This window comes from Podarcis filfolensis, assembly GCF_964270895.1.
Source record: "Podarcis filfolensis genome assembly, chromosome: 5".
NCBI classification, from domain to species: domain Eukaryota; kingdom Metazoa; phylum Chordata; class Lepidosauria; order Squamata; family Lacertidae; genus Podarcis; species Podarcis filfolensis.
This window is the reverse complement of record NC_139608.1, coordinates 2538546-2555514: the sequence shown is the minus strand read 5'-3', so window position 1 is coordinate 2555514 and position 16969 is coordinate 2538546. Positions and strand designations below refer to the sequence as shown.

The 16969-nt window shown below is 47.0% G+C and overlaps 1 protein-coding gene across 4 annotated transcripts in view; it reads left to right on the top strand.

Annotated features, from left to right (window-relative positions):
* LPP (LIM domain containing preferred translocation partner in lipoma) overlaps positions 1 to 11032 on the top strand; it is a 300501-nt gene extending 289469 nt beyond the window's left edge. For all 4 annotated transcript variants that reach the window (XM_083612854.1, XM_083612851.1, XM_083612852.1 and 1 more), the window contains 3 exons: positions 2640 to 2818; positions 3967 to 4087; positions 5032 to 11032. In XM_083612854.1, the coding sequence (XP_083468980.1) occupies positions 2640 to 2818; positions 3967 to 4087; positions 5032 to 5160 (429 nt within the window). In that variant the 3' untranslated portion in view covers positions 5161 to 11032. The remainder of the gene's footprint in view (positions 1 to 2639; positions 2819 to 3966; positions 4088 to 5031) is intronic.
* The last annotated feature ends 5937 nt before the right edge of the window (positions 11033 to 16969 follow it).

Below are 16969 nucleotides of genomic sequence, written 5' to 3'. Positions count from 1 at the left end.
TCTTCACCGATGGGGCCCTTCATATCCCATCGGCGTTGAAAGTCTTCAAGGCCAAGGTGATCCCAACAATTGCTTATGCCATCTCAATTTGGGGGACTTTTGTCAACTTATCCCACCTAGAGGTTATTCAAAATCAGTTTTTAAGAGGGATATTGAAACTGCCCAACTGTGTAAGTAATACAGCGCTACGCATGGAACTTAATATTGTATCCCTGGAAAACGCTCTGTGGAAGCACATACTTTGTCACTGGTTATCTCTATGGCACAATCTCCCAAACTTGTACTTGATACAATGCATGTGGAGAGATGATTTCCAGAGCCCATGGGTAAAAAATTTACAACTGAAAATTACGGCAATGGGAATCTCCCCATCCAAATTACTAGAGCAGGATATAGTTCCAGCTAAAAGAACAGTAGCCTGTAAACTAGAGGAGATGGACTTGCAGCAGAAAATGGTCTTGGGCAATGGTACCTGCTCACCTCTAAACCTTGGTTTATTACCCCTCTTAAGGCTCCCAAACTATTTGAATTCCTTAACTTCTTCGGCTCATAGATATGCTTTTGTAAAGGCAAGATTCAACACCTTCCCATCGAACGTGCTGAGAAATAGATTCTCCAATGGACAGATATCGCTCTTATGTGATTGTAATTGTGGGGCACCGGAATCGTTGCATCACATAATTTTTGATTGTGCATTTCATTCATCGGCCAGGAGCAAGTTTCTTGCTCAATATCTAAAGGGAATTGCCGATGATACAAATGAAGCCAAACTGAGATATCTATTAAATGATGATGACCCCTTAAGATCACTCATGGTTGCCAGATTCTTGATCAGCGTTCTATCCCTAAAGAAGAGAAACGGACTCCTGTGCGGCTCGGATAATCCCTCTAAACTATGATCTATGTTTTAGGATGTAATTAGGTGATATCACCATTGATGTCTTCTACTAATTTATGAGTAGAGGGCGATGTTTATGTTACAAATTTAGTGTAATGTATGATGTTGGTCTTTTGTTTTTGTTTTGCTTTGGTTCTTGTCTGTTTTTTGTAAGTTTTGGCGGTTTTAAAATTGGAGTTTTAAGTACATTATGTTGGTATGGGAAACTGTTGTGTGATGGGCCAGTGGCCGTAATAAAGTTCAATACCAATACATGTTGGGTGATTCCTCAAGCCCAGTGCAGCTTTGCCAGCTGCCGTCTGGAACCAGACAAACTCCCTGCCTGGAATTAGAGAAATGATGTGGGAGCACTCAGTTTTCTAGCCCTCGACAGGCCGCAATGAACGGATTGGTTCAGCTTGGCCAGTCACCAGTTGCAGAGACACGCCATGTCGGATGGCCAAGGGTGACTGGCCATGTGCATCTCGACACCCTCCCCTGTCCAGTGGAAAGAGGAGCTCAGCATCCTGTTTCTGAATAATATTGAATGGCCCCATTGCAAGAGGCCGGCACTGCAATGAAAAGCGGCTGTTACCATCGTGGGTGAGTGCAACACACGTGACGTGTGTCCGTGGAAAAGAAAAACGTTGAAATTAAAAACCAAGACACCTTTTAAACATGTAAAACCAGCCACGTTGTCTTTGTAGGCAACGATTTCAAGGTTGCCAGGAGAAGGCAGCGTGGTGTAGTGGTTAGAGTGCCAGGCTGGGACCTGGGAAACCAGGGTCCACATTTCTTTCTTTCTTTTTTAATTGGTTTTCACATATTACATCACAATACAGATGTACCGTATTCTTCGCTCTATAGGACGCACCCGACCATAGGACGCACCTTATTTTAGAGGGGTAGAACAGGGGGAAAAAATACCCCCCTCTCTGCGCAATGCCCCTTCAGCAAAGCGGCAGGAGAAACGGAGCCCCTTCCATTTCTCCTCCTGCTTAGCTGAAGGGGCGCTGCGCCTTAGCTGAAGGGGCACCTACCCTCCAGCGAAAGGAACCCGAAGCCTCCGGAGCGCAGCGGGAACTCCCACTGTGCTCCGGAGGCTTCAGGCGTCTATCTGGAGAGCAAGAGGGGTCGATGTGCACCGACCCCTCTCGCTCTCCAGGTAGCGTCAGGTTCCTTTCGCTGAAGCCTGGAGAGCAAGACTCTCCTGGTTTCAGGAAAAGGAACTCGAAGCCTCCGGAGCGTGGAAGGAGCGCTCCCTCTGCGCTTCGGAGGCTTTGCGTTGCTATCACTGAAGCCAAGGAGCCTCCATTTGCTCCATAGGATGCACACACATTTCCCCTTAATTTTTGGAGGAGAAAAAGTGCGTCCTACAGAGCGAAAAATACGGTACCAAAACCAACACCATTTCTTCCCCATCCCCCCATACATTTACATGTATATTTCCTCAATCTATCATATTATTCTTTTCTCCTTCCTCCCACTTCCCTGAAACATGAATCTCCCTGGGCATAACCAGCCCCTGCCTCTCAGCCTAGCCTACCTCACAGGGTCGTTGTGAGGATCAAAGAGGGAGAACTCTGCACGCCCCCTTGAGCTCTTTTGGGGAGAAGTGGGAAGTAAATGCAACGAGTAAATAAAATGAGCATTGTTCGTGCATCCAAGGCCTGAGAGCATGCCACGTCTAGGAGAGAGGGGCCTGGGGAGATTTGCAGGCTTGGCGCGACTGACGGTCTCCGGCTGCCTTTTCTCTCTGCAGAGCACCCTGGAGCAGTGCAGCGTCTGCGCCAAGCCCATCATGGAGCGCATCTTGAGAGCCACCGGCAAGGCTTACCACCCTCACTGCTTCACCTGCGTGATCTGCCAGCGCAGCCTGGACGGGATCCCCTTCACCGTGGACGCTGGCGGAAACATCCACTGCATTGAGGATTTCCACAGGTGGCTGCGCTTCTCTTCGCCTTTTGGGGGGGGCTCGGGGAGGGGGAGAGGTTTGCATTTGCGTTGGTGTTTAGGCCTTTTATGAGCTACACGATGTGGGAGGGACTGCTATTATCTTATTATTGTGCTGAAAGTTCATTTCGGCTCGGCCAAAAGCATCTGTGGCGTTCGTGCAAAGCCCTCGGTTGTTTCACAGACAATTGACCTGTACATCACTACTTTATCCTTCCGCTGCCACCAATTTTTTTTTTGGGGGGGCAGGGTTCCCCGGTGACGTATTGAGTCACAGTCAGGTAATAATAAATAATAAATTTTATTTAGACCCCACCCTCCCCGGCCAGAGCCGGGCTTAGGGAGGCTAACACAGTAAATTACAGTAAAAACATAATGGGGGGGCAATTTAAAATACAGGTTAAAATGCAATTTAAAATGCAGCCTCATTTTAAAAGTAGCTGAGAGGTCAAAACCGTAAGGAGAGGGAAACATCAGGGTCAGACTGAGTCCAAACCAAAGGCCAGGCGGATCAGCTCTGTCTGCAGGCCCTGCGGAAAGATGTCAAGTCCTGCAGGGCTCTAGTCTTTTGTGACAGAGCGTTCCACCAAGTCGGGGCCAGTACTGAAAAGGCCCTGGCCCTAGTTGAGACCAGTCTAACCACTTTGCGACCTGGGACCTCCAAAGTGTTGTCATTTGTGGACCTTAGGGTAGAGTTAACAATGAAGATTAAAGTTTATTTCAAACACAAACAAGTTCTAAAATATATTCGAAACCCTGTCACTCTATTCTCTCTCAGTCTTCTCCCTGTCTCTAACTCACTCCGACTCTATCTCCCCCCCCCCAAAAAAAAAGAACCAACTGAACTAATTTCAAAACCTCTGGGCTGAGCCTCAAAATCAGGTAGGCTCCGCCTCCGGGCTTTCTTATTGGTCAACCTATTAACCCTTTCTCTCCCCCAATGCAAACGTATCCCCAAAGAATGGGCAAACACTACAGCATTCTTTTCAGTGCACCAGCCGCCCATCGCTTGCTGAACATCAAAACCTCGGGCGGTGATATTCTTTGCTCGAGCCCTGGATCTTCAGTGCAGAATGCTCAGATTCCGCTTGGCTCGATGAGCAGAGCTTTCACGTCAAACTTTCTCCGTTCCCTAGGAAATTCGCTCCCCGCTGCTCTGTCTGCAAAGAGCCCATCATGCCCGCCCAAGGCCAGGAGGAGACTGTGCGCATTGTGGCCTTGGACCGTGACTTCCATGTGGAGTGCTACCGCTGCGAGGTCAGTATCTTCTGCGCATGCAAAGGATGTCCTGTGCATAGATCAGTGGTAAAGGACCCCTGGATGGTTAAGTCCAGTCATAGGCGACTATGGAGTTGCAGCGCTCATCTCGCTTTTCAGGCAAAGGGAGTTTGTCCACAAACAGCTTTCCAGGTCATGTGGCCAGCAGGATTAAAACTGCTTCTGGCGCAAGCCTGAAACCTTAAGTTGCTGTTTTAGGGGTTGTTTTTAAAAGTCTGGAACGAATTAATCTGTTTTGCATTACTTGCTATGGGAAAGCAGTGCACCTTGGTTTTGGAATGCTTTGGTTTTGGAACGGACTTCCGGAACAGATTACCGTATTTTTCGCTCTATAGGACACACCGGACCATAGGATGCACCGGACCATAGGAGGGGGAGAACAGGGGGAAAAAAATCTCCCCCTCTCTGCTCAGCGCCCCTTCAGTGAAGTGGCAGGAGAAACGGAGCCCCTTCCATTTCTCCTCCCGCTTCGCTGAAGGGGCGCTGCGCAGAGAGGGAAAACTGTGCAGCGCCTCTCCAGCGAAGCGAAGCCTGGAGAGCAAGAGGGATCGGTGTGACCCATACCTCTCGCTCTCCAGGCTTCAGACGGCTATCCGCAAGCCTTCGGAGCACAGCGGGAGTTCCCTGCGCTCCGGGGGCTTCAGGCGGCTTCAGCGAAAGCAACGCGAAGCCTCCGGAGCACGGGGGGAGCTCTCCCTCTGCGCTTCAGAGGCTTCGCGTTGCTATCGCTGAAGCCAAGGAGCCTGCATTCACTCCATAAGACGCACACACATTTCCCCTTAATTTTTGAAGGGGGAAAAGTGTGTCTTATAGACCAAAAAATACAGTAAGTTTGAGAACCAAGATACCACTGCAGAGTCATTGTGAAAAGGTGCCTGCAAGCCTGAAATCGTTTAATGCATCTTTCTCACCCTCTTGTACAGGACTGCGGAGGCCGCCTGTCCGAAGGCGACAACCAGGGCTGCTACCCCTTGGACGGCCACATCCTCTGCAAGATGTGCAACTCTGCCCGGATCCAGGCCCTGACGGCAAAGTCGAGCACCGACCTCTGAACGCCCCCGGGAGCCTCGCGCCATCCTCACCCTCTCGCACAGTTGGAAGGTTTTGGGACAAGCAGAGCGGCTTGCTGGGGGCTCCACATCATGGCGTCTCTCCCCCCCCCCAAGTCTACACTACAGATTTAACTCTTTGAGCCTGCAATCCCTCTCTGCAAGGCACCCTGGGAAATGTAGTTCTCTGGGGTTCTTTCCGAGAAAGGTTTCAGGACACCCCCACGAATCTACAATTTCCAGGATGCTTTGAGGAATGCCATGATGCTTAAACTGGTATGAAACTGGTAGATGTTTGTAGTGCAGATGGAACTCCCCCCCAAGTCCTCGGCTGTCTCCATCCCCTTCTGGTTTCATCTCCTCTAAATCCGAAACCCATTAGCTTGTCCTATGCATTTTATCCATTCCGACACTCCAGCTACAGATGCTTACGCCTTTTCCTTTTCCTCTTCACACGAGCCATCAGATCCTGAGCTTCTTTGCACATTAATATATGGGGGAGGGGACGAACGGGGACACTTTATATCTATTTCTATAGCCTCATATGATAACGTATTGCAATATTTCACTAGTGCCTTAAAGACAACTATGCAGAGTAAGGAGTTAGAGCAGCGATTCAGGGATGGGAAAGGCGATTAGGGAATCTGCGGGTGCTTGCGAGGGAACGTGCTTGGCAGAGACGACCAAACGGCGCTCAAGGCTCACCTCTGTCGCACCTCCATGGACCCAGCTTGCTGGGTTTTTACGACCAAAACACAGCTTTCAGAGCTGAAACCACAAGCACACCATTTACTGTAATCTCCGCCTGAAAAAGGAAAAGGAAAAGAATTTTCTGAGGGGAAGGTAAAAGGACCTCTGGACGGTTAAGTCCAGAAACACACGCTCACACTACAGCTGGAATAAAAAATCTCGCACAGATTTGATCCTCAGCAGTTCTTAAGGGCTGAAATTTCGCAAATTCCAAAGGTCCGATTTGCGGATAGGTCCCTGAGAGACACTTAACTCGCCATAAGCCTTGTACGGCAGCAGTATTAAGTATTGCACTTGCCAAGTGCAGTGACTTATGCCCCCTGCTCCCCCCCCAAATAACCCTCTAAATATCCAAACACTAACAAAAGAAATGTTCCATCCTTGAGGTCCAAGTTGAATTAAACACATTCTGCAGTTAGAAGGTAAAGAGGGCGATGTTCCAGTTTCAAATATCCTTCTCCCCGTTGGGTGTGGGAGCCCAGTACCGGAACTGGGATCCCAGCGAAGAAGGGGCACTGTTTTGGTTGAGGTGCTGTCCCCACAGACCCTGAGTGCTTCATGCAGGGCCAGTGCTGCAGCGGCGCTTCCCTTCCCCACCTGTGTCTGTGTTGCAGAGGACCAGTAAAGGGACCCCTGACCGTTAGGTCCAGTCGTGAACGACTCTGGGGTTGCGGCTCTCATCTCGCTTTACTGGCCGAGGGAGCCGGCGTACAGCTTCCGGGTCATGTGGCCAGCATGATTAAGCCGCTTCTGGCGAACCAGAGCAGCGCACGGAAACGCCGTTTACCTTCCCACTGGAGTGGTACCTATTTATCTACTTGCACTTCATGCTTTTGAACTGCTAGGTTGGCAGGAGCAGGGACCGAGCAACGGGAGCTCACCCCGTCACGGGGATTCGAACCGCCGACCTTCTGATTGGCAGGTCCTAGGTTCTGTGGTTTAACCCACAGCGCCAACCAAGGGGTCAGTAAAGACTGTGTTCTCAGGCATGTGTAGCTTGCAGGGACGTCTCTTCCTTGGTTTGAAAGACGAACACCCCCCGCTATAAGAGGTGGGAAATGAAAGTAGGGCCCTGAGGGCGATATTCTCCTGTCCAGAAGTTTGCGACTGGGGTTGGACTAGATGACTGTTGTGGGCCCCCTCCAACTGTACAGTTCTACATCAGCTAGCTCTGCACTACAACCTAGCAGTTCAAAAGCACACCAGTGCAAGTAGATAAATAGGTACCGCTGCGGCGGGAAGTTAAATGGCGTTTCCGTGAGCTCTGGTTTCCGCCACAGTGTCCCATTGCGCCAGAAGCGGTTTAGTCCTGCTTGCCACATGACTCGGAAAGCTGTCTGCGGACAAACGCCAGCTCCCTCGGCCTGAAAAGCGAGATGAGCACCACAATCCCATAGTCGCCTTTGACTGGACTTAACCGTCCGGGGTCCTTTACCTTTTTACCTGCACTGCAGCAGTCGCTTTCGACCTCTCTCCCAGAGACCCAGGAGTTTTTGAGGGATCTTTGGATGGGAAGGTCAGTAGCGGCAGCCGAGCTTCCGAGAGGGAAGACCTGCGTGCCATCTCTACACACTCAGAGCAGCCTAGTCGGTGTTGCATGCAGAGGTGTCCCCTGAGGTGTACTCTAGAGCCCGCTGCAACTGGCGGACGGGGTCTTCTGCAAATAAGTCAATGTGGGCAAAGGTTTGAAATCTCTGCCCTGCAGCAGAATGCTATAACCTCAGCAGCGGGGTCGCTCCCTTTGCCATAAATTCCATAGCAAGGTAATCCGCCCCCTCCTGGAGAGCTTATGCCTCAGACGTGATCCCTCTGGAAACAGGGACATCAGGGGGAGGGTAGATCACCAGTCTTCACATTTCAAAAAAATGGCAATAGGTTTCCTTTGGCTAAAGACAGAATGTAGATTTAAGTGGAGATTAAGAGCTACAGGCTATTCCACCCAATGTTTTATCATTCAACTGTGGTTTGCCTCTCTCCATTAACGCAGAGGAACTGTGTCACTCCAGATGGCAGGAAGGTTATCCTCTAGCTGAACTGGGAAGCCAGGATCCTTGCACCTCTAGAGCTAGCTAATCAGGGAGAAGGACCCCGAAACACTAATTTTCTTCTTGCGGGGATGCATGCATGAACCTGCAGTCTGAAACGCTGTTAGCCCAGCCAGTGCTGCACCGCATGGTTCTCCAACCCTCACATTTCAGAGCTTAGATGTTTCTCTCTCTGGAGAAGAGCGGGGCAGTGTTTCATCCTGCTAAGGAGCTGAGTCCTTACCGAGAAATGTAGTAAATGAAGCAGAGTGCAATTGGGTGTTACGCTCATAGAGCTTAGTCACCATAGCAGAGTATATTTATTACAAAGCTTTATTTAACCTATTGCAAAGGAAACACACACGCACCCCTCTTCTTTTGCCAAAGAGACCTTGGCCACGATCCACTAGGAATGCCTTTTGCATGAGCCCTGCAGGAAGGAAGGAGACCAGCAATGCATTTCAATGGTGTACGTTCAGGGGATGTTCCTAGTGGATTGGGCCCGGGGGTGGTTGCTGTTGTTTTCCCCTAAAGTACGCAATATTTTTTATTCCTGAAAAGTTTCTAACCTGAGATTTCCCTGCGCCTTTCCCCCAAATATATAGGAATTTTTATATATATAAAAATTATAAATGTATGTATACTTAATAAGAAATATATATGTCTACCGTTTTGATTAAACTTTATGTATGTAAGTTAGGTCGTGATGAGCTGAGGGCAGTGGGAACGTCATTTGGATGTTAGATGTTCTTGCGGATGAGTTGGTGCCTGGGCAATTGCACTCTTAGTTTTAAGACAAAATACTTAGCAATCAGTAGACTTAACCCTTATTCCCACTGATAATTAATAGGAAACCCTACAAAAAACCCATACAGTCCAAGTTTAGGACAGCCCGAGGTCCCAAACCTCAATATATGGTATTGCAATTACCACTCCTTCGCTAGACCCTTTGAAGCAAAAAGTGTCTGGATCAGAACCTTCTCTGCTGTTGGGCTGCCTTTATTTTATTTTATTTTGCTTCATCGTGCACACTCGTTGGAAGGAAATATTGATTGCGCCGTAACCCTAATTCCAGTTACTGGGAAGGGGTGCCGAAATGAGATTTAGGAGAGAGCTTTGTGAAGCTCAAGGCGATGTCCAGGTTTCACCCATCAGCTATGCTTAAAGTAGGACCGAATCCACTATAAAGGAAATCCGATTGGGCCATATCTGGCCCCCGTCCAGATGTTTTGGGCCACATGTCCCACTGGCCGAAGCCAGTAATCCAAAACAGCTGGAGGGAGGCCAGCTTAAGGCAAAGGCTGGATTCATGGAGAGATGGCCCTGTGGCTGCTCAGTGGAGCCTCCATGTGCAAGCGCAGTGTACCTCTGAACTCCAGAACGGGGAGCGTTTTTCTTTCTAGTGCCTCTGATGTATTATTTGCACTCAATTCTTTCCCCATTTTGCCTTGTCTGCTCAGAAGTAAGTCCTGCTGCCTTCAGTGGGGCTTACTCTGAGCAAAGTAAGGTTAGGATTACAGCCTTGATGCAAAACCAATTCAGATTGGCGAGATCAAGGTTTCTAATGCTGTGTTACTGGCAGGAAAAGGAAATGCTTTTGTGAACAACGTGACGATCACAGATCTCTACATCTTCTTTTGCTCTTTCTTTCTTTCTTTCTTTCTTATGAACAGGGAAGGGACTGGGCGCTTTCTGAGTTTTGTGTCGCCCAACACTGCAAGGGGTCAGACTAGATGGGCCTTGGAGATCCCTTCCAACTCTACATTTCTATGGTTCTGCAAGAAAGGGCACATCTTTGAATGCATTGAATCATAGAGCTGGAAGGGAGGGACCCCAGTGGTCATCTAGTCCAAGCCCCTGCAATGAAAGAATCTCTTTTTAAAAAATATTTTTATTAGCTTTTTAACATAACATTTTCAACTATTATTAAACATACTTTTATACCTTATACAATTTTTTTGACTTCCATCAATCACATCTGACATTTTTCCAACTTTTCACCTAATTTACATTTCTTACTTTCACTATTACATTTAAATATCATAACTAATATCTCTCTTCTTTCTCTTCTTTGCAATATTTCCTATTTTCCTCCTTACAAAACTTCTTGTAGTCCTACTAACGTAATTTGTTGATTACAGTTGCTCTTCAAATAATTCGTATATTTCTTCCAACTTTCTGTAAATCTTTGGTCACGCAGGTTTCGAATCCTTCCTGTCATTTTATCCAATTCTGCGTAGTCCATTAATTTCGTCTGCCATTCTTCTTTCATTGATACTTCTTCTTGCTTCCATTTCTGGGCCAACAAAACTCTTGCCGCTGTTGTTGAGTAAAAACCATTTAATGTTCTGTCTATTAATGTCCTGACTTATAACACCAAGTAAAAGCAATGAAGGAATCTCAGCCCAAGCATCCATGACAGAGAGCCCTCCAGCCTCTGCTCTAAAACCTGCAAGGAAAGCCCATTTTCCAAGGGAATCCGTTCCACTGCCAAACAATTCTTAGCGTCCTCCTTTTCCTCCTCCTGCCCAGTACATATTTGCTAAATCCAATAGTCCCTTCATTTCATATGAAGGTCAAATGCGGACGCCCTGAGATGCTAAAGTCCTCAAACAAGCAGCGTCCTTTGGTCCTTCCTGTGAAATCTCAGGGGCACTGCTGTACATTGCATTTTCAGCTTTGACCGGCCAGGCTTAGAAGGGGCCAGTGGAGAGGGGTTTTTGGGGGGGGGAATCCTGCGAGAGGGTTTGATGGTGGCTGCCTGGGAAACCGCACAAGTCAGCTTTTTTAGAAAAAAATAAACCGCTTATTGTAATTTGCCAGATCTGATGCACAGCTGACAGGCACCTTCCTGCAGGCAGTGGGGTTACAGTAACTCCTGCTGGCCAACCCACCACCAATGCAGAAGGAGGGGGGGACGTGTCTCTAGCCAGGAATTATATTTAGCCTTTTGGTTGCATAACAGTAGGCCAGCTCCTCTCTCTCTCTCTCTCTCTCTCCTCTGTAGGTCCTTTCCCTGACAGCTCACAACCCCTTATTGATGAGCAAGCTTTATTTTTAACAAAATAAATCAAATATCTGCATCGGGTGCATGCTGCAAATCTCTGGCATGCTGAATTATTTTTCTCTTTTTGAGACTGAGTGCATTGCGAGAGCTGAGCTGATGTGAATTTCTCCCCCCTACGATCCGCAGGCAGAAAGCAGGTTGTCAGAATGTGGGGCAAAGCTGATTTCGGCCTACAAAAGTCCTAAGTATTTTATCTTTGACAGCCTGTTGGGTGTTTGGTTTTTTAGTGGGGGAGCTGTTAACATTTGTTGTTGTTGTTTAGTCGTTTAGTCGTGTCCGCCTCTTCGTGACCCCCTGGACCAGAGCACGCCAGGCCCTCCTGTCTTCCACTGCCTCCCACAGTTTGGTCAAACTCATGCTGGTAGCTTCGAGAACACTGTCCAACCACTTCATCCTCTGTCATCCCCTTCTCCTTGTGCCCTCCATCTTTCCCAACATCAGGGTCTTTTCCAGGGAGTCTTCTCATGAGGTGGCCAAAGTCTTGCAGCCTCAGCTTCAGGATCTGTCCTTCCAGTGAGCACTCAGGGCTGATTTCCTTAAGAATGGATAGGTTTGATCTTCTTGCAGTCCATGGGACTCTCAAGAGTCTCCTCCAGCACCAGAATTCAAAAGAATCCATTCTTTGGCGATCAGCCTTCTTGATCGTCCAGCTTTAACTTCCATACATCACTACTGGGAAAACCATAGCTTTTACTGTTAACATAGGATCACATAATTGTGGAGTTGGAAGAGTCCCCAAAGGTCATCTATCGCAACCCCTGCAATGCATGGAACTTTTAAATGTCCATGCTATTTCAAAATGTTTAAAAAGCTGGGGGGGGGGCGGACTTAACATCTCCACACACACACCCCCCAAAGAAACCCAAGCTTAGACTTAGAATGAGAGTTAAACAATTCTGCACCTGGCCACGTTCTGCAGCAGGTTAAAATGAAAAAGTGAAGAAATCAAAGCAGCGGGTCAGGATAATTCAGTTTGAATTCCCGCAAGATCTTCCTAAAAAGTTTCCACCCTCTTGGGCCAGCAAATAAATGGAAACACTGTACAGATGGGGCTCCCTGAAGAGGATTTTCTGTGCCTAAATGTCACACTAGACTAGAAGAAACTCTTGTATTCTTCATGCCTTTGAGGAAGAAGAAAACTCACAGTAGATCCTCATCCTTTTTTCTGTTCTTTTTTTTTATTTTTACTGAGCTGTGGGCTCTTGTCTAACACAAACGTAGGTAAGGTGGTTTCGAGACCTAAGCCAGGATTTCTCAGAATGTGTTTTTTCTTGGGGGAAAATGCTTAGATCTCTCCACCTTGCAGTGTTTGGCGTTCCCATTTCCCCAGGCCTAAAAACAAGTCCGAGAGACCGCCCTGAGTTTCCCGGAGCCCACATTGAGACACATGGTGCGTCACAAATTTAGCCGGCCTGTTCCTAGAGCCTCAGCCTTGCAAGGTAATGCGCTGCGGAAGGAAATGGATGAGTCCTTGTTCCAAACATCAAGTGCAGAGAGGACTGAATTTATTTAATTTATTGATTCAGTCCGTTTATATACCGCGCTTTATCAAAAGATGTGTGCAACATTAGAAACACATTCCAAAACTTTCATGATAAAAGCACAGCTAAACCCTTCTCTCTTTTTCGTAATTGGCCCAGGGATTTGTGAACTTAACGCAAGTATAGCCAGAGAGTTGCGTGCATGAAAACTTTAGGCTCTACTATTTCTGGGGTGTTTTTGGATTTTGCGTTTGTGGGACCCCTTGCAAACATCTTCAGAGAGGCAGGGGTTGAATTAAAAGCATGCTTGCACTAAAGGCGATTGGAATTCTTACTTGTGGAGAATATCCTTGGGTCCTCTGCATATGCTACAATCCTAATTACTAAAATTGATCTGTGTAATCCAAGAATGCGCACAGGTTGAGGAGCATTAGAGGAGAAGTTAATATAATTGTTTCAGTGTTGAGAACAGGAAGCAGGACTAGATGGGCCCTGGGCCGGATCCAGCAGGCTGCGTTTACATTCTTCTGTGCAATCCAGAAGAAGGTTCCTTGCACCATCACCCGTGAAATGTTAGTTGCTCAAGAGCTCTCCCAGATGCTCTTATGCTACGTAGAGATGCCTGAAATGTCTTCGGGTGGGATGCAGCAGGACAATGATTCATCGTCCTCCTGCTGCATCCCACCCGAAGACATTTCAGGCATCTCTATGTAGCATAAGGACATCAGGTCCTGTGGGATCCCACCAGCGAGGGCTGTTAACGGAAAAATCCGAGGGCTCCCTTGGACAAAAACAAAGACACCAGCCAGGATTACTTGGAGCAAAACAGCAGCCTGTAGGCTTGGCCTTTATTGATCTGTTGCAACAGGGTGCATCCCTCACCCGCAGGAGAGAGGAGGGACCTAGAAAAATGGTGTGCAAGGCCTTATAAAGACTTTTGAAATTCCCCTCCTGTAGATCAAGACAACCCCCAGAAACATCATACATACATCACAGACGGGTGTAACCTAAGACCACACCTACATCACAGAAAAGGCGGTCTAAAACAGAAATTTTAATACTGTTTTTCTCCTGTTGTTGTTTATCTCCTGTCTGGCAGGTTACTTGATTGGATTTCCTGGGGAGCCTGGCCAGTCTTTTGTAATGATAAATACTTAGTTCCTGAGCCAGGTCACAGGCTCACCCTATTCAAACACAGACATACCCTTAAGACAGGATTTGTGAAGGAAAAGACAATGGGGAGGCTTTGGCACTTTGACCTTGCAGAGAAAACATTTGCACAGTTTAGGAATCAAAATGGTTCCAGGTTGGCCTTCCTGTGCTGATCTATGTATGTGCTTGGTTGGTACACTTATGAACATTACCATAAAATTCCTACCACAGGGCCCATCTATTCATTCATTTATTTCCGAAAATTCATACACTGCTTGCTTGTGGGAAGAGCCTCAAAGCAGTTTGCAAAAAGATGAAACAATAAAATCGCCAGGGAGAAATTCCCACCATCGTTAAAACGGAACAAAAGGTTAAAATGCCAAAACAAGTTAAAGTTCGCAACAACTTTCAAAGCAACTGGAAACATTTTTTTTATTTTTTATTTGCAGGCACCAGAAAGAACGCAGAGAAGGCGCCTGCTAGTATCAATAGGCAGGGAGTTCCAAAGGGTAAAAGATCGAGTTCTTTCAAATGCGGAACACGGAACAGAGCCAATTTGGCGATCTCTTCCGGAAACTGGTCCCAAGTTGTTAAGCCCCTCATCCTGTTCTCACAGGGGCCAAGGAGATACCTGTGGTAAATCCGCCAAGCAGGATTCAAACACAAGACCCCTCTCCCCACCCCTAGTTTTCAGCAACTGGGGTTCAGAAGCTGTAAACTAAGATAGTTGTTCAGTTTGCATGAGATGGGCAAAGGGTTGGTTTGTTTGTTTGCTTGCTTGCTTGCTTGCTGCGAGAAACGAGTTCCAACTGCAGATTTTTATTTTTATTAAAAAGCACAGGCCAGTCATTTTTCATGTTTAGGATTTCTCTCTCTCTCTCTCTCTCTCTCTCTCTCTCTCTCCCTTTTATCTCCAGCATCTTCTCATAAAACTTAGGCATGAGAAAAATGCTTTAATGTGGAACATTCCGTGAACTGAAAGTCCCATAACTCCTGTGCAAATATTGGCTTGAGCTTGTGGCTTCAGCTGGAGGCAGCAGCCCTGATGTTGTTTCTGTGAGGAGGGGGAAGTTAGGAAGTTTGCATTAGACATTAAAAGTGGGGGGAATACCCAGTGGATCGTTTTCCGCGTTTCCTTTTCTCTTGGCAGAATTGCGTGCATATATATATATATATATATATATATATATATATATATATATCCCTCTTGCCATAAATAGAGTCAAAGCGTCTCTATTTGCAGTTGTGTCTTTATAAAGCATGATTCTCTTGCTGGGGGGAAAGTGAGAAGGATGTTGTTCTCTCCCCCCCCCCCAGCTGCTATTGATGGGGCTGTGTGCAATGATTAACTCTGGTTAGGCGAGACACTTCTTTCTAATTCCTAGTTCCTTTTTGTAGCTCAATTCCATCTCCCGGGTGGTTGGTTCGTTGCTTTGCAATATACAGGAGTACCTTGGATCTCGAACGCCTTGCCAGTCAAACGTTTTGGCTCCTGAATATTGCAAACCCGGAAATGAGCGTTCTGGTTTGCAAATGTTCTTTGGAACCCGATCATCCGGCGAAGCTTCCGATTGGCTGCAGGAGCTTCCTGCAGCCAATCGGAAGCCGCGCTTTGGTTTCCGAACATTTTGGAAGTCGAACGGATTTCCGGAACAGATTCCATTCGACTTCCGAGGTACGACTGTACGTGCTTTGAAACACCAAATCTGCAGCGGTTACAGCAAGTTTATGTGTGCGCATATTTTAAAATCTATTATTATTATTATTATCATTATTATTATTATTCCATGGTTATAAGATGAATAGAAAACTCCACAGTTGCAATATAAGTATTTTAGTCTAAGATGGACAGGCAGCCCTTGGTTCAAATCTCACCTGTGCCATGAGTCCAAAAAATGTAGTATAAGCACCGACAACTGGGAAACACTGACCTGTGAGCACAGCCTTTCCCAAAGGTGTCATGGGCTTTGAAGACACTCGAACTCAGGACGCAAGGGAGAAACGTGCTAAGAGGAAGGCACGCTTGGCAAACCCTCACCGGGATCAACTCCCACCCAGAAACCTCTGTCCCCACTGTGGAAGGATGTGTGGGTCCAGAATTGGCCTCCACAGTCACTTACGGGCTCACTGCTAAAACTGTGTTCATGGATGACAATCTTACTCGGCTACGAGGGATCGCCAAAGAGGAAAAAGGCAGTCACTACTCTCTCAGCATCATCAACCTTGTCCTGCACACACACACACACACACACACACACCTGTCTCCCAGAAAACTCTTGAGAAAAGTGAGATTTAGGACACCAGAATGATCTGGGCTGCTGCTTTCTGTCACACAAACACCAGCGCTCTTCCACACAGTTATTGCGGCACGAGGATTACTTACTTGTAAGGTGTGCACACAGACTGGAGGGGAGGATCATCCCCCCTCTTAAACTGAGAGCTCTCCTAGCATATTTATAAAAGATATAAAAATGAGATGAATTACTTTTTTGTATGCCTGTTCTCTATCGTTAACCTTCCCTGAACCACAGATTCCTGATTCACCAGCACATACTTTTGTACTCAACAGACACAAAGTGCCTTATTGCTATTTTTTAGGAGAAATCAAAGTATCTCAAGCATATATTTTCTGTACGTTGTTCTTGTATGCAATTATACAACTATGTGCCTTTCTGCCTTTTCGCTCTGCTCTTTGGGTTATCCTTTTGTTGCATCCTTTAAAAAAAAAAATCAAGTTATACTTTCTGAAAGAAAGAAAAAAATCCTCTCTTTTTGTAAGAATAAAAATACACAGCATTTTCTGAAGCCTTGCTATTACTTCTTTTTTTAAGGGGGGAGGACACAAAAATTGCAGATGGTTTGAAGAACGTTTTAGCGACCCAATAAACTCTCAATACACTTTGCTTGGGCCTGTGTGTGAACCTCTTCTTCCCTTTTCCATTTGCAGCTGCTTTCTTTACCAGGAGCAAAACATGGTTCGTTACTTGGCTGGTTGGGAGGGGTGAGCCTGGGGTGATTTCAGAGGATGCTTACAAAAATTAGGACTTGTTGCAAAGCTCCAAGTGTGTAGATTGAATTTATTATTTCGGTCACAGACCAGTTCCAGCCCACATACAATATCAAGGAAGTCATAAAACACAATAGGGATACATCTGAATTTGCAAAGCCACTTCCGAGCTTGGGAGGAGGTCGGGTTGTGGGCCCACCCCCTCCCACACCCGCGGGGGCTGGCCTTTAGCCCCCGCGAGAACGAGGGAATCCCCAGGTGTACCTGCGACCCTGCCCACCAATCGGCGGGCTGGGGAGGCATGGCGTAGCTCATTTAAGGCCAGGTGCGC